Source organism: Thamnophis sirtalis, unplaced genomic scaffold, assembly GCF_051295495.1.
Source record: "Thamnophis sirtalis isolate CommonGarterSnake01/CBP01778 unplaced genomic scaffold, rThaSir2_p1.2 scaffold_3, whole genome shotgun sequence".
Taxonomy (NCBI): domain Eukaryota; kingdom Metazoa; phylum Chordata; class Lepidosauria; order Squamata; family Natricidae; genus Thamnophis; species Thamnophis sirtalis.
In genome coordinates, this window is record NW_028261383.1 from 11,282,836 (window position 1) to 11,301,411 (window position 18,576).

The following is an 18,576-nucleotide window of genomic DNA, read 5'->3' on the forward strand; positions in this document are numbered from 1 at the left end:
ATCCCGTCAGGCCTGGGGATAAGACCTGTACTTTGCCCCACCCGAATGCTGAATGAATGTTGTGTTTTATTGGTTTATTTTTTATTATTCTCATTTTTTTTCTTTCTTGTGTTTTGTCCTACACTCCCTTCCCATTAATTGTAAGCTGCCCTGAGTCCCCTCAGGGAAAAGGGCGGCCTATAAATTTAAATAAAATGAAATGAAAAAAATGAACCCAATTGACAAAGGATATCCATGAAGCACCATTTCCTGCAGATAACAAAATGTAACAAAGCCTAAGACAGTTAACTTTCAAGAAGACAGTGGTTCATTTTCAACCAGATAGTGAATCCACAGTCCTCTTGGAGGAATAAACAGGGTAAATAGAATAGAATAGAATAACAGAGTTGGAAGGGACCTTGGAGGTCTTCTAGTCCAACCCCTGCTTAGGCAGGAAACAGACAAATGGTTATCCAACATCTTCTTAAAAGCATCCAGTGTTGGAGCATTTACAACTTCTGAAGGTAAGTTGTTCCACTGTTGTCTATTCCTCCTAGCTTGGTGTCATCTGCAAATTTGATGAGTTCCCCATCTATCCCCTTGTCCAAATCATTGATGAAAACATTTTAGAGTACTGGGCCTTAAACAAGCTTTGGGGCATCCTACTGCATACTTCCCTTCATGTAGATGCAGTTCCATTGAGGACTACACATTGACTGTGTTTGGTCAGCCAGTTATGAATCCAGTGGATTCATGGGGATATCTATGGGAAAATTTCCTGACAGTTAGAACAATTAATCAGTGGAACAACTTGCCTCCAGAAGTTGTGGATACTCCAACACTGGAAGTTTTTAAAAAGAGATTTGATAAGCATTTGTCTGAAGTGTTGTAGGGTTTCCTGCCTAGAAAGTGGGTTGGGCTAGAAGACCTCCAAGTTCCCTTCCAATTCTGTTTTTCTAATTCAAAATCATTATAAAGAACATTAAACCATAATCTTCAACATTATCCGGTCTCTTCTTAAAAACTTCCAGTGTTGGAGCATTCACAACTTCTGGAGGCAAGTTGTTCCACTGAATAATTGTTCTAACTGTCAAGGAAATTTCTCCTTAGTTCTAAGTTTCTTCTATCCTTAATTAAAGCATGACCAGAAAGAATTTTGAAGATAGAATCTACAAATGTGTGATGTCTTGCTTATGTTTTTAGAGATCAGGGAGACTATCCATGAAAATATGATCTTTAAAAATGAATAACGAAAGAAGTCGGTTGATTTATGATTTTCCAATTAGCTGTCCCTTTGCATTCAGGTTTGGTCTTAGTAAAATAATATAACACTTGGGAATAAAGATGCAGATCAGTAGACCGGCACTAGAAGTCAAAATAGAAAAGACCTGCACAGCCACCATATACTTCCCTTTGGTGCTCAGGTAGGTGGGCACAAAGGACACCCAGACACTGCAGAAGACCAGCATGCTGAAGGTGATCAGTTTGGCTTCATTGAAGGCCCCAGGGAGATTCCTGGCCAGATAGGCCAGCATGAGGGAAATGGCAGCCATGAAAGCCATGTAGGCAAGGGCACCATAAAACATGGAAACAGACCCTTCATTACATCGAAGCACAATCTCTTCTGTCTGGGAGTGCATGTCAGACTCAGGGAATGAGGGAGAAACTCCCAGCCAGATGCTGCAGATTACCACCTGGACACTAGAAGAACACAGTACTATGGTATTGGCCAATCTTTTCCCTAGCCATCTCCTTATGTTGTTCCCTGGTTTTGTGGCCAGGAAAGCAAGCACAACTGTGATTGTTTTGGCCAAGACAGAAGAGACAGCAATTGAGAAGATGATGTTAAAGGCAGTTTGCTGGAGGAGGCAAGTGGCTCTCGTTGGCTGGCCAATGAACAGGAAAGAGGTCAAGAAGGAAAGAAGGAGGGAGACCAGGAGGATGTATGACAGGGTCTGGTTGTTGGCTTTGACAATGGGAGTTTTTGTGTACTTCACAAAGATTGCTAACACAAAGGCTGTAATTAAAGAGAAGAAGGCTGCAATTGAAGCCAAGAGGATCCCCAGATATTCATTGTAGGCCAGGAAAGTTATTTCCTTAGGACAACATTTATTTCGCAAGTTATTTGGATATTGATCTTCTGGACATTTCCTGCAATGATCTGCATCTGAGGAGAAAAAATAATAATGTCTATTATCTTTTGCTATACTTCCCAAGATTAAACCAGTGTAATGGTTGACCCACTATGCAACCCTGCTCACAACCAGACAACAGTAACAGGAGGGGGGGTAATAAAAGCATTGAAATGTATGGGAGGTTTGGAAGGGAGCCCGGTAATGCAAGTGTGCTTCCTGGAAGTATGAGACAGTCCCAAACCCCAAGGATATCACCTGGGAACATCCAAGGCCATTTCCAAAATAAAGCAAGTGCAACCAATGGAAGGTCCAGGGGGGAGTTTTCCTATGCTGTTTGCATGTGAAAATGTCAGAAATGGCTTTTCTACTTCTGTACCCATGTGGTTTTTCAATAAAGTTATACTCTTGGATACAAAATGACCCAGGAGTTGTTTTGTTTTGTTTGGTTTGGGGTTTGGTTTTTGGTTTTTGGTTTTTGGTTTTTGGTTTTTGGTTTTTGGTTTTTGGTTTTTGGTTGTTGTTGTTTTTTTGTTTTTTTTTTTGCTGTTTAATGCATTGGGATTGTTGACAACCATACATGAAAGTTATAGAAAAGCCAACAGGAAATATAAATTTTGAGACTGTCCATTTTTATTATACACCAAGAACATTTTTATGATTGTAAATAGTAGTGAGGAACATAGGCTAATTAAGGTTTTATTGACACAGTTCATCAACCATGATCTTTCTCCTCTATATATCTTAAAATGTTTAGTTTGTTTGGAAAAACTGCCCAGAAAGAGTAGATGGCAGAGGTGGAATCTTCACACAAGTTACTGATAAGAACACATGTTATGCTTACTTTAGATACAGGGCCAAGATTTGTAAAGAAGCATTAGTGCTCTTAATGAAGGGCTGCCATTTCCTCTCAAATTACCCACCTTCCTGATTGGAGAAAGTCCCCTCTTCACAGAAAACACAGTCATAGCAGCAAATGGGCTTCCCTTCCTGCTGCACCTTGAAAAATCCAGACTGACAACTTTCCACACACCTGGAGGGAGGCAGATTCTGAGCACAAAAAAGAGGAACATAAAAGAATATAACTTATGGCTTACTTCTCAAAGAAAAAAGGGGGAAAGACCTCAGGTAGGTCTTGGTTTCACCTAAAGTCTGTAACCAAAACTAAGCCAATTTAACTGCAACAACTACGTATGCTTGAAGTTATCTCTTGCTATGAGATCAAAGAGATCAAGGCTAGAGGGAGGTTCTTCTCTGTTATTGTCCCCATGCTATAGAACAGGGATGTCAAACTTGTGGCATCACAGTGGCATCACATGACATACCATGACTTTTTCCCCTTCATTAAACCAGATGTGGGTGTGGCCAGCATATGATGTATTCAGCACATGGGCCACAAGTTTGACAGCTCTGCTATAGAATATGAGAAATCAGACTTTGCTTTGAGCCTATTAGCTTTCTAAAGAGAGTTCCTCTACAATTCCTTTTTATTATCTATGTTGTGGTCCACTGGCAGCCTGCAGAGCTGGCAGCAAAGTCAGACAGTGAGGAGGTTGGGGAGGAACATGGGTCAGTTCTGGAGTCTGGGAAGGGCTTGGACGATGGCTCTGCATCAGAGGCAGAGAGGGGAACAGGGCCATCTGGGAATTATGTGCTGGCTCCGGAGCCCCCAGAGTCGAACATCAGTGAGGCAGAGGAACAGGGGAGCCTGTTCCCAGTGTGTGAATGCGCAGAGATGCCAGAAGTCAAGAACAGTTAAGACAAAACGTGCAACTCGAGAGTAAGGCTTGGAGATGATTGGCCCCTCCTATAAGACATAAAGGAGGAGCAAAAGCATGTGAACCTTTGCAGGAAGCAACTTTGTTTGTTCTTGTCAATTTGAATTGTGAAGCTCCATTTTGACTCTGTGCTCCGTTTGGCCTTGCAAAGCTAATTGCCAATTAGGTCTTTGGCAGCGTTTAAAGGGAGATAAAGTTGGGTGCTTATCAGCCTTATCCCGAAAGACTTTGGCAGACTTCTATCGGACTTGTTACAAACTATTTGTGACTCATTATGGGTTTTGAATGAACATAATTCACACAGTTGTTGAAATAAAAATAAGGTTTTTGGGACTAAGTGTGTGCTTTGTACTGTCCCAGGAAGTTTAGGTCAGAGCAAGTTATTACTTTTACATAGTGTAGCTTCTTAGGAATTGCTTATTCTTGTTTCAAGACAATTATGAACATTATTTTTATGATTGTATTACCGTATCTTAATCTGGCATTGTTTATACTTCTGAACCATCAAGTGGCGAATGATTGTGGTGCTCTAAAGTTGAATACATAAACAAAACAGCAAATTATGTCTTCCTATGAACTTTCTGTGCATTTTTATTTTTACTGTTCATAATCAGTTTCATCTGAGTTTTACGAATAAGGAGAGGAACATGGGTTAGGAAAGATTCTTTGCAACTATTCTGAATTTTGCAATACTTCCTAGATTCTTTGCAAACACTCCACTGAGCATGTGTTGCACTGCTCAGAATGATGTCCCAAAGGTGCTTTTTTTCAAGAGGCAACTGGACTTTCTGGTTTTTTTTCCTTTGAAGATGTTTTGCTTCTCATCCAAGAAGCTTCCTCAGCTCTGACTGGATAGTGAGGAATGGAAGGATTTATACTCTCTGTAGACAGCTAGGTTATTTGCATTCTCAATCTGAATCTAGTCCAGATATAAACTGAGCAACATGGTATATATGCAGTACAGTGCAGTAAGCCATGCACAGATCTGTACATTGGAGAAACAAAACAACCACTGCATAAACGTATGTCACAACACAGGAGAACAAACCCATCAGGACAAGGTTCAGTAGTATTTTTGTATTAAAAGACAAAAGCCACTCTTTTGAAGAGAGCAAAGTTTAAATTTTGGACAGAGAAGACCATTGATTTGAAAGAGGGGTCAAAGAGGCCATCTATGTCAAAATTGAACAGCCCTTTCTCCACAGATGGGGAGGATATGACATCATCTATCTCCAATCTACAAAACAGTCCTTTCAACAGTTCAAAGAAGGCCCACACCCAGTTGCACCACTCAGGTGACCCTGATGACACAGATAAACCTCCAGTTAACCTTAATGACTCTCTAAAAGAATGCAAATGTCCAGCTGTCTGCAAGGAGTATAAATCCTTCCATTCCCCACCATCCAGTCAGAGCTGAAGAGGCTTCTTGGATGAGAAGCAAAATTCTTCAAAGAAAAACCAGAAAGACCAGTTGCCTCTTGAAAAAGCACCTTGGGGACAACCATGATCTGGATGACTGAGAATCTCCATAGACATTCTCAGAATGATAGTAACAACAACAACAAAGAATGAAATGAATCAAATGGTTTTCATACCTTGTTAAACCATTTGGGCCAAGCAATGGCATTCTGGTCGATAAAAAATTTGGGTTCCTGGGAATTCCCTCTTGCAAAACTCCCAAATTTCACTCTGACAAGAGACCTGTTGGGAGAATTCAGCCAGTTCACGATATCAAAGTCAGCTGCGAGCTCTTGGTTATGGTCCAAATATACCCCATCCAGGGAACTGTTGTAAAAATGAGGGCTTTGCAGGAAAGGATGAATCTAGCATGATAGGAAAAATACAGTGATGTTGTTTCTAAAATGAAAAGGCTTGACTCACATTATCCATTTTTTTTCGAATTTAGGATTTCTGATATTATAAAGACATTAAGATTTTCAAGTTTAGTTCTACTTCTGGGTATCTCTGTTGCAATTTTCTTGGCCAGAAGAATGAAATGGTTTGCCTTATTTTTCTCTGTGTTGTTCCTTCAATTGCCAGGGAAAAGTTCTAGAGGGCACCAAGTAGAAAAGGCTGATACAGAATACAGTTTTAAAGAAATTGTCCCAATTTCAAGGAAGATGGGTCTTTTTAATCAAATTTTTATTTTATATTATTTATACATATCAATGCGTGAATGTGGTACCTGGGTATCATACATTTCAAAACACAAAGATACAGTCTTAATTACTCCTAAATATTACATTCCATTTCCATTATGTCATGGTATTTATGCATGCCTTTTACTGTTAGCCTTCATTTCTAGACCCTCTTTCTGTTCTTTTATATATCTTTATATCTTTCTATCTCTATCTCTATCATCTCTATCTCTATCTCTCTATCTCTCTATCTCTCTATCTCTCTATCTCTCTATCTCTCTATCTCTCTATCTCTCTATCTCTCTATCTCTCTATCTCTCTATCTCTCTATCTCTCTATCTCTATCTATCTATCTATCTATCTATCTATCTATCTATCTATCTATCTATCTATCGTATTTATCTATATAAAAATAGATATCTATCTTTATATATCTATATCTGTTGTAGCCCAGCAGGAGCTGTTGGAGCTGCCACCAGACTCTGACAGCGAGAGGCCCTATGAGTTGGCTCTGGAGGATGTGGATGACCCTGGACAGGGTTCTGACTCTGAGCAGGGCGCAGAGAGGCTGGTTGGCCACCAGAAGGCACCTGAGCCTTGGACCAGTGGGGAGGAGACAAGGGAGAGTGAGCCGGAGAGTGAGTTGTTCCTGGATGAACACCATCGAAGAGATACTAGGCGTCAGGAACAATTACGCAATTACAGGAGGTAATTGCGCTCAGCTGGTGGTCATTAGGCTCCTCTCCAGACTATAAAAAGCTACTTGTACACACATCCCTCTTTGCAGAAGGCAACACAAAATCAAATGTCGGAGAACTTTGTAGGAGCTTGGCAGGCTGGATTGCTGCCAAGCCTTTTCTGTGTTTATTGCTGCGCAAGCTTGTCTGTGCTGGGTTGCTGTCAAGGACATGTTTGTCTGTTAATTAAATGCTGTAATTTATCTCTGGCTCAGAGCGTGCTTTGGTGTGGAACAAGGGGGGTCAGAACATATACCTATGCCTATGCCTATGCCTATGCCTATGCCTATGCCTATGCCTATGCCTATACCTATACCTATACCTATACCTATACCTATACCTACCTACCTATCTATCTATGGTGAAATCTATTTTTTTTTGCCACAGGTTCTGTGAGTGTGGCTTGGTGGGGGGTTATGTGACTGGGTAGGCATGGCCAACTTTTTTCACTTTTTAAAGCATTTTTCACTACCTATTCATCAGAACCAGCAGGAAAAAAATGCTCTAGAAAGTGGGAGGGGCAGAGATTCCGACAGTTGCACCGCTCACAGCTGTTCCATGCAATTATTGGAACATTTTTTTTCACTTTTGAAAGCATTTTTTTACTACTGATTCAGGGGAACCTTAGCATTTTTTGCTACTGGTTCAAACATGCATTCATACTATTATTCAAAAAAAATATGACTGGTTCTGTGGGTGTGGCATGGTAATTGTGGCATGGCGTGGTAGGCAGGGGAAGGTTACTGCAAAATCTCCATTCCCCCCTTCAATCAGCTGAGACTCGGGAGGCGGAGAATAGATGGGGGTGGGGCCAGTCAGAGGTGGTATTTACCGGTTCTCCGAATTACTCAAAATTTCCGCTACCGGTTCTCCAGAACCTGCTGAATACCTCCTCTGATTCCCCTCTGATTTCTATCCCTATTTTAACTCCCCCCCCTCATATGTTGTAAAATTCAAAGATGTGTTTTTCACCTGTTATGTTGTTCATATTTCTCTTAGTTAATTCAATTTTTCATCCCTCAAGGAAGATGTTGAAGGACAATGAAATACATATAAACATAATTCCTATTCAGAAATAGTTGGCTGAGTAAAGAACTACAGCTAAAAGGGCTTATCAATTTAACTGGCAAGGAATACCTAAGAGCTACGTTAAGATAAATAGCATTTTATTCTAAGAAAATGTCTGGACACTCATCAACTTCCAGGGAAGTTGAGTGAGACTGACCTGAAAGAAATGGTTGGAGGTAAGAAGATGTAGAGCTGGATGTTTAATTTGAAATGGAAAGAATAACTCCTGCCATGCATCCATATTATATGAGTAGAATATAAAACATAATCCAAGAAAGGCTGGGTTATGTAGTATGATACCCTCTGGGCCAGGGGTGAAATCAACTTACCTTTGCCACCGGTTCAGTAGCAATGTGAGCACACATGTGGGTGTTCATGCATGCAATAGCTTTGCTTGCACGCACGCACCACTTCCACGCATGCACAAGATCTGCGTATGCGCAGAGTGTCAAAAATGGACTGCAAAGGTAAGTGAACAGAGAGGGGGGGGAGCCAAGGTGGCGCAGTGGTTAAATGCAGCACTGCAGGCTACTGCTAGATCAGCAGGTCAGCGGTTCAAATCTCACCGGCTCAGGGTTGACTCAGCCTTCCATCCTTCCGAGGTGGGTAAAATGAGGACCCAGATTGTTGGGGGCAATATGCTGACTCTCTGTAAACCGCTTAGAGAGGCCTGAAAGGCCTATGAAGCGGTATATAAGTCTACTGCTATTGCTATTGCTATTGCTGTGCCACACAATTTAGATTAGCTAAAGGTAAAGGTTCCCCTTGCACATATGTTCTAGTCGTTCCTGACTCTAGGGGGCAATGCTCATTTCTGTTTCAAATCCGAAGAGCCAGCACTGTCCAAAGACGTCTCCGTGGTCATATTTTTCTACTTGCATTTTTACATGCTTTTGAACTGCTAGGTTGGCAGAAGCTGGGACAAGATAACGGGAGTTCACTCTGTTATGCGGCACTAGGGATTCAAACATATAGAGCTTCATGGGAACCAACATCATCTTGAACTACACCTCGAAACTAGGGCAGCTGAAGCAGGAGTAATGTTGGGTGTACCAGAGGTGGTATTCAGCCAGTTTAGACAGGTTTACCTAAACCGGTAGCTGAGCAGGCAGGCACACACGTGGCAAACCTGTGGCGACAAAATATGAAACCCACTGCTGGTGTTTACCATGCATATGGCACCACTTACTACCCACATGGCTGCATTCTGAGGATCTTATCTAGCTTGGGTAGTGAAATATCTGCAAGAAAACAACCAAGCTCAGAGAGCACTAAGGACGCCTCATTTTAACCCATGAATTACAAATATTTTTCTTCAAGATAAAAGTGGAAGAAATAGCCCAACATTAGAAATATTCCTATCCTGAGATTCCAGATCAGGAAGATCCAATTGATAACATTTTCCAGTCAACTTTTATGATCCTAGTTCCCATATCCCTAGTCCCCATACCCCATGAAAAGAAGGATTAGGGGAGACATGATAGCTGGGTTCTAATATTTGAGGGGCTGCCACAAAGAAGAGGGAGTCAAACTATTCTCCAAAGCATCTGAGGGTAGAACAAGAAGCAATGGGTGGAAACTAATCAAGGAGAAAAGCAACTTAGAACTGAGGAGAAATTTCCTGACAGAACAATTAATCAGTGGAACAACTTGCCTCCAGAATTTGTGAATGCTCCAACACTGGAAGTTTTTAAGAAGATGTTTGATATCCATTTGTCTGAAATGATATAGGGTTTCCTGCCTAGGCAGAGGGTTGGACTAGAACACCTCCAAGGTCCAAACTCTGCTATTGTATTGTATTGTATTGTATTGTATTGTATTGTATTGTATTGTATTGTATTGTATTGTATTGTATTGCATTGCATTGCATTGCATTGTATTGTATTGTATTGTATTGTATTGTACATCTGTTTGGCCTACCATATAAACAAGGTAGGCAAAAGAGAGAAAAAATCACAATCTATTCTGGATGCTTGGAACCTTGTCTCAAGAGGATCTTGACTTGACTTTCATTATAAGCTATGTATTTTCTTATGAGCCACGGTGGCGCAGTGGTTAGAGTGACTGCAGGCTGATCACCAGCTGCCAGCAGTTTGGCAGATCGAATCTCACCAGTTCAAGTCCTACCAGCTCAAGGTTGATTCAGTCTTCCATCCTTCCAAGGTCGGTAAAATGAGGACCCAGATTGTTGGGGGCAATATGCTGACTCTGTAAACTGCTTAGTGGGTAAACACTATGAAGCGGTATATAAGTCTAAGTGCTACTGCTATTGCTTATCAATTTCTGTAAGTGACATTATATGCGAACATTCTATTCCACTGAGAAAGAAATACCTGCCAAGGTGACAGCCTTTCCAATTCAAAGATCTTTCCACCTTCTTTCAGAACCCTTCTCTTGGATCTGGACATGCAGGCTTTACTTAAAGCTCGTACCACAGCCCAAATGGTGTTGTAAATGTGATAGTTGTCAAGAGAAAGGGTGCCTTCAACTTCCTCCTGTACTAGAGTTCTCGGGTGTTCTTTTTCCATGCATTTCAACCAGTGTTTTACAGTAAAGGGATGCTTTTCAAGTGAGCACATAAAAGCATTGCGAACAAAGCCAGCAATTGAAGACAAAAGATGATTGGTATTTTCATATTTCATCCTTTCCTTTGTGTGGATAGAGAAGGAGAAAATGCTGACAGCATGTCGTATAGTGTTGCGTCTTAAAGCCACGGTGAGATCCCACATAGCTGTGATGATCCAGATTTTTCCAGTGGCGGAAAAATTGTTTATCAAAAATTGAAATATTCGGTCTATCATTTCCATCCCATAGAAATAACCACTTTGCAAAGTTGACTCTGCATAGTATATAAATACATTGACTTCTTTCCATTGCAAGTATGCATTAGAGGGTATTTCATGTGCATTGCTATGAAACCCTGGTATACTGTGTGAGAAAAGAGCACAGATATTATTTTGCAAGAGTAAAGCTGTTAGAGTTTTCAAGAACCTTTCTCCATTATCAGTTTTTGGAGCAACAAGAGCCACTGAGGTCCATCTAAAATAATGGATCACTTTAACAAATCCTGTATATTGGATTCCTTCTTTTGGGAGCATTCGATAGAAAAAAGGAAAGTAGGTTTTATCATTCATATCATCGGAAACAAAAGCGTAAGAGATCTGGAGAAAATGGAAGAAATTTATAATGACTGATGGAATCAAATTTTGCATTTTTATAACCAAAAAATGTAATTGGAATATAATGTCCACAATGAAAAGAAGGGCTCCATCTTTTCAAAGAAGGGCATTTGGTTATACATATGAATTGTTTGCAGAGAAAACACAGATATACAATATATTAAAAAATTCAAGTATTTCTTTGAACATTTCAAAATTTTATTAAGTTGCTGTCAGGTTTCCTAAAAATGCTCTAATTGATTCATGAGTATCGAGCCAAGTTTCAATACAAAACTAGTCATTTATTGGGAGCACCACAGGCAAGGCCTTTTCGCAGTAGGATCTGAGTTATAGCTGAACTTTACCCTAGTTCCTTCCCTCCCCTCAGTCTGTGTCATAAATCACATTTCTCAATGAGGTGCACCACTCTCAACTTTGCAACTTTGCAACTTTAATAAGATTTGTATGCTGCCCACTCCCTAGGGACTCCAAGCCTGCTGCAGTAATCTGAGATCCAACCTTAGCCAAAAGTAAGCTTGAAATGCACTTCACCCCTTCTCTCACTATGGCAACGTTAGGAGTTGACAGTTGCACTCTTTTAGATGGATTTCTGCAATAGGTTTTGTTCTCATGAAACACCAGCTTCAAGTGAAAAGAGGTTTTTTTATTTAGAATCAGATAACATGTATCAAACAAACACAGTTTATCCTCAAGCTAGTCATCTTATAATTAGACTTATGTTGTGGTCCGCCAGCGGCCAGCAGCATTGTCACAAATACGAACCAGTTGCCAAGCACTCAAATTGCAATCACATGCGGAAGCAATACAATGCATAACTTTAAGGACAGGTCATGCCACTTTTTTCCAGTATGGTCATAACTTCAAAATATCATTAAACGGTCATAAGTCAAGAACAAACTAGGATTTTCTTATCTTTTCTAAGTGAAGAAGGTTCCAAGAATTTCATGCCATTTTCACCATCTTCAAGAGCCTCGACAAACGCCCTTTAGAATGGGAACTTGTTCAACTTCTTGAGAAACAGCTAAAGAATTTGCCCACGGATGCCCATGAATTTGCTTCATGATCATATGGAGGAATTGATAAATATTTCCTCCTAGGCAGGAATATAGACTAGTACAGAAAGACGTAACATTTCTAGTCTAGTCTTGGATTCACTCATATAACTTTGTCAGTTTATGAAAGTAGGTTCCCATCACCGTATTTTAGAATGTTTTTTTTTTCTAGAGTGGTGCAATGGCCTAGAGCTCTCTCCTCACAATCAGGATGGAGGTAGAGGCAGATATTTCTCTTTCTGAGCAAACTGAGAATGTATCTGCTGAACAAAACTCCACATTGACAACAGGTAGGGCATCTGGCCATTAAAACACTCTTGTTAGCTCCATTCAGTTGGCCATATTCCATCCCCATAAGAGTTTATGGGGTTGTTAAAAGAAGAAGATGATGATTCTAGAATGTTTTTTTCTCCTTCCTAGTGTAGACTACGGCCTATTGGTCTCTTGTCCTTTTATTATGTAGAGACCCCAATTCATATGCATTCTCTCTAGGTGGCATACAACATTAAAAATTCACAGTTAACCACAATTCTTAAATCAGACCAGATGTTTGGAAGGACTAACATCATCATTCCCTATTCCCCATCTGTCCTCCACAAAAATATACCCAATATTGGTTCAGCAATCTAGCTATAGTGGAATTTATTTTAATTTATACTTTAAATAAATAGATACAGTATCCTTGCATAATGTGCTTTGCGTGGAGAAACTCCATAAGATTACAGAATAACGCACATCAACAGCTAGAGCCAGATGACAGCTTTTCAAAGAGTTTAAGGTGTTTCAAAAAGAAATTGAGGTTCTATTACGTTCTTTCATTTTTCTCCAATGAATTTTTTTTTTTTTGCACTTTGGCATTTTTTAACTCTAACTGAATATTTTTTGAGGCGGGATGTATTTTATCAACGAATAGACAGTAGAAACAGAAGTTAGAAAAGAGGAGCTATAAAAAGAAGAAATGTCAATGTGGAGAGAATTTGAAGATAATGTAATGTATTATTGTAATTATATTACTATATAGTTATATTATTAATATTATTGTGATGAATATAACAACAAATATGTGGATTATGATTGTTGAAATAACTGTACCCAGATCACAGACTGTTTGATGGAAATAGAAAGTAATATAAACATATCAAATTAAACATCGAGCTTCTACTATGTTCTTTCATTTTCCTCCAATGAATTTTTTTCACTTTTGCATTTTTAAAAAATTTATTTTAAATACAGATGAACAAACAAAAGACATGTTTCTGCCTTTAGAGAAGAAACCTGTATAAAAACACTCACCACTTTCTTTTAAAAATACTTTATCTCTAGTCCATCATTTAATATCTCCTATTTTGGGATGATTCTGGCAAATTCCAGAATGGAAATGTACCAAGTACTAGAAGTCGCCAGTTTGCATTCTTACCTGTGGGATTTTGTAGATGCTCAGCATGGTTGCAATATGGTAGGAAAGGTCAGAATCGGTGCCTTCAAGGAGGACTAGCGGATTTTTCAGTCTTCCACATTTGTAGTTTGGAACATTTGCCTCCCCAGCAGAAAGTAGGCCTAGCAAGCTTTCAGCATTTACTTCTGCATTGAAGCTACTGTCATGGACATTGTAACCCACGGTAATGTTGGGTAGGATCAGAGGGTTCTGGTTGATCTCACGGATGGCAATCAAGAAGGACAAGAGGTACCAGTTATCCCATTTTAATTTCCTACATAAATGAATGGTGGATCACATCACTATCCAAACTCAATGTCAATGTCATATTTACTTCTTGCTTCTCTGACTTATATGGAAATAAGTAAAGTTCTTAATTCAGGAAGATAATATACAACATCTGAAAAAAGGAACCACTGAGAAAGTTGATTAAATGATCAAGAGGATAGGTAGGTAGGTAGGTAGGTAGGTAGGTAGGTAGGTAGGTAGGTAGGTAGGTGGGTGGGTGGGTGGGTGGGTGGGTGGGTGGGTGGGTGGGTGGGTGGGTGGGTGGGTGGATGGATGGATAGATAGATAGATAGATAGATAGATAGATAGATAGATAGATAGATAGATAGATAGATAGATAGATAGATAGATAATAGATAGATAGATAATAGATAGATAGATAGATAGATAGATAATAGATAGATAGATAGATAGATAGATGATAGATAGATAGATAGATAGATAGATAGATAGATAGATAGATAGATAGATAGATAGATAGATAGATAGATGGAAAGAAATTAAAAGACACATGCTCCTGTGGAGGAAAGCTATGGCAAATCTAGATAGCATACTAAAAAGCAGAGACATCATCCTGCCAACCAAAGACTCCAAGATCCTGCTAACCTTCTCAGTACAAAATGTGTCCTTTTCGCTTTTCTTGCCTAAGTGTAAGACTTTATTTTTCTCTACATTGAATTTCATTTTGTCTCATTTCAAATTGACTCACCAGAGAAGAACTTGACTGGAGGGACTTGCACTGAAACTGTAAAGGGGACGTATAGCGTGGCTTGCAGAGATTACTCCACCAATGAGATAATCCCCTGGCTGGAAATGATATTTCCAGTCTCGTACATTCCGTGGTGGCATTAAGGAGCATTTTGCCTTCAGCATCTTACAGGTTATGTGAGAAAGCGGGAAGCAGAATAAGGAGAAGATTCCCTCTTTATATTCCTGAGCTCTTTACTTGTCCCAAACAATGAGGAACGGGATTGACAATTCTCCTGATGCTGGGTGAACCAGAAGAAGACTTATCTCTGAAGTGGATCGTAGGGAAGAGGTTCTTCTGATGGACATGTCTCAAATGTCAGTTCTGGAGCAATTATAGTACTGTCCTTTCAGACTCAGAGTCAAGATATCATCCCATGTCCCCTCTGTTCTGGTGTTTATGTCAAAGGCCGTCATAGGAAAAGTCTCCGGAGATTCATTAATCCATACTGATTTTAACTCTGTGACATCCAGAATTTGCTCTGTGAAGCCAGGAAAACATGTTTTTCAAAGGTGCTGGAGGCTGTTCGCTCATCTCTGATGATTTTATGGAGAGATTTTGGCTAGCTTTTCACCCCAGAGAAGGATTCCAATGCAAAGTAGCATTTTAGGAAATCTGACCGCATAGCTCTGAAGGCTTGGATAAGAACAGATAAATATTTATTTTATTATATTTATTAACTTTGTAGAGCATCCAATAGCTGAAGCTCTCTGGGCAGTTTACAATAAAACACACTTTTAAAATGTAAGTAAAAGCACGTATTAGGAATAGAATGGAATAAGCAGAGTTGGAAGGGACCTTGAAGGTCTTCTAGTCCGACCCTCTGCCTAGGCAGGAAACCCTACACCATTTCTGACAAATGGATATCCAACATCTTCTTTAACACTTCTAGTGTTGGAGCATTCACAACTTCTGGAGGCAAATTGTTCCACTGATTAATTGTTCTCATTGTCAGGAAATTGCTCCTTAGTTCTAAGTTGCTTGTCTCCTTGATTAGTTTCCACCCATTGCTCCTTGTCCTGCCCTCAGGTGCTTTGGAGAATAGCTTGACTGCCTCTTCTTTTGGGCAGCCTCTGAGATACTGGAAGACTGCTATCATGCCTCCCATTTTCATTAAACTAGGCATACCCAGTTCCTGCAACCATTCTTGTTTTATCCCCAAGTCCCCTAATCATTTTTGTTGCTCTTCTCTGCACTCTTTCTAGAAAATCAGTTTGGTGTAGTGGGTAAGGTGCAGGCCTATAAACCAGGAGTTTCTTAATTCCTGAGGTGCTCATGAAGAAGCATGTTTGGCATGCATGTTCAAATTCCCCAGAATAATCATTCTGGGAGCCCTCAACTCCAGATGCAAGGCCAAAGAGAGGGAAGCTAGTGGGCAGCAGAGTGGGTAGTACTCAGACTATCTGTTGTGGCTCGCAGAGCTGGCAGCAGAGTCGGACAGTGAAGAGGTTGGGGAGGAGCATGGGCCAGTCCTGGAGGCTGGGGAAGGCTCAGACATGGGCTCTGAATCAGAGGCAGAGATGGGGCTGAGGCAGTGATCAGGTGCCTATGGAGCTAGACACCAGTGAGGCAGAGGAACAGCTGGAGCCTGTTCCCAGTGTGTGCATGCGCAGAGCTGCTAGAAGAAGAGAACAACTCAGAAAGCAGGTTCGACTTGGGAGTAAAGTCACAGGTGGAAGGTGACTGGCCCCTCCCATAGGAAATAAAAAAGGAGTGAAGGGGGAGTGGGCTTTTGTGGGAAACCATTCGTTCGTTCGATCATTAGATTCGTTTCAGTAGTGTGAAAATCTATCCGTGAATCTCAGAAATTCTGTGCTCAGTCTTGTCTTGCACAGCACCTCAATTGGAAAACATTTACATGGCAGCTTTCCAAGATAGATAAGGTCTGTAGTCATAATTACTCCTTTGAAAGACTGTTTGCCAAGCCTTGCTGAATGTGAATGAGAGGAATTCACATTCGTTTAATAAAAGGGGTTTTGTCGGGACCGGGATTCTCCTTTGTACTTTTTGGGGAAACTTAAGTCAGAACACTATCCCCACTCTGTCCCACATGACCTGTACAAAATACTGACATTTCAGTTCATCTGTACAGTAGAAATATACAATATAGCCCAGTGATGGCTAACCTTTTTGTTAAGGTGTTCCAAAAGTGGGAAGAACATAGGTGGGTCATGCGTGCCCATGGCCATAATGCAATGCCCTCCCCCCATGCAAGCATGCATAACCCCCCACAGGTGGGCCAAGATGAGCCCTTTTTCACCCTACCCAGGCTTCAGGGAAGCCTCCTGAAGCATGGGGAGGGCAAAAAAATGGCCCAACATGCAAACTGGAAGTTCAGGAACAGACTTCCGGGTTGCATGTTGGGCCATTTTTATCCCTCCAGAGGTTTCACAAGGCTTCCCTCCTGAAAAACAGCTGAAAATTAAGGCCAAGAATCAGCTGGCCAGTGCATGCATGTATACTGGAGCTGACAGACCAATGACTCGTGTGCCCTCAAAAATGGTTCTGCTTGCCACCTGTGGCATGTGTGCCATAGGTTCGCCATCATGGGTATAGGCCTATATTTAAGTGCTTACCTATCTTTCCTTATTGCATTGAACAATTTATGTCTAGCAGCCCTGTATAAGGTGTTTCATTTCCCTTTTAGAGGAAAATAACCCTACATTCTTACAACTGGTCACTATGGCCAGTTTACACAAACTTTTGCTGGTAAAATCACTTGGAATCACTATAGCCTTGATTCCTCCTAGATAGATATGGTGGGGGGTGACTGGAGGCTTGGCATGCTTTATGTGGCACTCCTGTGACTTTTGGCCTCTGAAGATAGCACGTCATCTCAGTTGTCTTCTGCCATTTGCTAGTTGTTCACTGTCCTTCTCAGTTGTATCGGCAACAGGAATAGCAATGACCATTTGGGCCTGCAGAATTGTCAGTGCTTGTTCCAGAAGAGCTGGATAGCATGAAAAAGGCCCTTCCTGAAGATGTCATCACTGGACTCATTGATGATAGACAACTCCTGACAAGTGTCCAACCTGTCCTTTTTGGGGGGAGGGGGAGTAGGAAGTTGTTGATAATATGGTGGTGGACCACCTTTACAAGAACCTAGATAAAATAAATTATCTAGATCCTTTTCACTCAGGGTTCAAGCCTGGGATTGAACTCTGCACATGTTCAAGTGGCCAAAGTTGAGAAACACTGCCTTAAAGTATATTCATAAACTGCAGTTGATTCAAAACAGCACACATACTTTTGGGCTTCCCCATTTGGGAGCACCACATTTGGGAACATTTATTTGGTTGCTAATTGGTTTCAGGGTCCCATCTAAAATATGGATTTTGACCTATAAAGCCCTTCATGGCATTTGCCTTGGATAGCTATAGAATCATCTTCTCAAGCTAGTATCAGCCTGACCAAACTCAAGGCCCAGGGGCCAGAAACAGGCCCCGGGGTGCTTAGATCCGGCCTGCGGGGCCACCCTGGAAACAGTAAAGGACCAGCCTGCGGTGGCTCTGCCAGCAAAAATGGAGCCCAGGAGGGGCCGTATGTGGTCCTACCAAGCTCCGTTTTTACTGGCAGAGGGTTGCAGGAGGCCGTCACAGCTGAAAAAGGGCTCGGGAGCCAGTTTTCACTGGCTGACTACTCAGGCCACTGCAGGTGGCCCAGACACGAGTGACATCAAGCTGGCCATGCCCACCCCAGCCACACCCACCCCAGCCTCCCGAGGTCAAATACCACCCTGATGTGGTCTTCAATGAAATTGAGTGTCAACTCCTAAAGTTGCCTTGGTGAGGAAAATGGGGGGAGCACATTCCACACATCCTTTCAGCTAGAATAGGATCTCAGATTACCACAGCAAACTTGGGAGGGGTGCACCTCATTTGGGAATATGATTTATGACACAGACTGAGGGGATGGAAGGAACGGGGTAAAGTTCAGCTATAATTCAAATAATGCTCAGATCTGACTGCAAAAAGGTATTGCCAAAATGAATGCTCTTAATAAATGACTAATTTTCTTTTGAAATTGGCTCAGGACTCATGAA

General features: G+C 41.0%; 1 protein-coding gene across 1 annotated transcript; it reads right to left on the reverse strand.

Moving 5' to 3' along the window:
* Positions 1-1,247: 1,247 nt before the first annotated feature.
* LOC148047170 (vomeronasal type-2 receptor 26-like) lies at positions 1,248-14,659 on the reverse strand. Its single transcript, XM_087707985.1, has 4 exons — positions 14,496-14,659; positions 13,481-13,772; positions 3,035-3,161; positions 1,248-2,146 (listed from the first exon to the last, which is right to left on the reverse strand). The coding sequence occupies exons 1-4, from the start codon at positions 14,657-14,659 to the stop codon at positions 1,248-1,250; spliced, it is 1,482 nt and encodes a 493-aa protein (XP_087564111.1).
* Between the last annotated feature and the right edge of the window lie 3,917 nt (positions 14,660-18,576).

Excerpts from the sequence above, each read along its gene's own strand:
- LOC148047170 (XM_087707985.1), bottom strand. The coding sequence starts at position 14,659 with ATGCTGAAGGCAAAATGCTCCTTAATGCCACCACGGAATGTACGAGAC. Across the intron at positions 13,773-14,495 it reads TCCAGTCAAGTTCTTCTCTG|GAAATTAAAATGGGATAACT; the intron begins GTGAGTCAATTT and ends TCATTTATGTAG. Across the intron at positions 2,147-3,034 it reads GACTTTCTCCAATCAGGAAG|ATGCAGATCATTGCAGGAAA; the intron begins GTGGGTAATTTG and ends TTTTCTCCTCAG.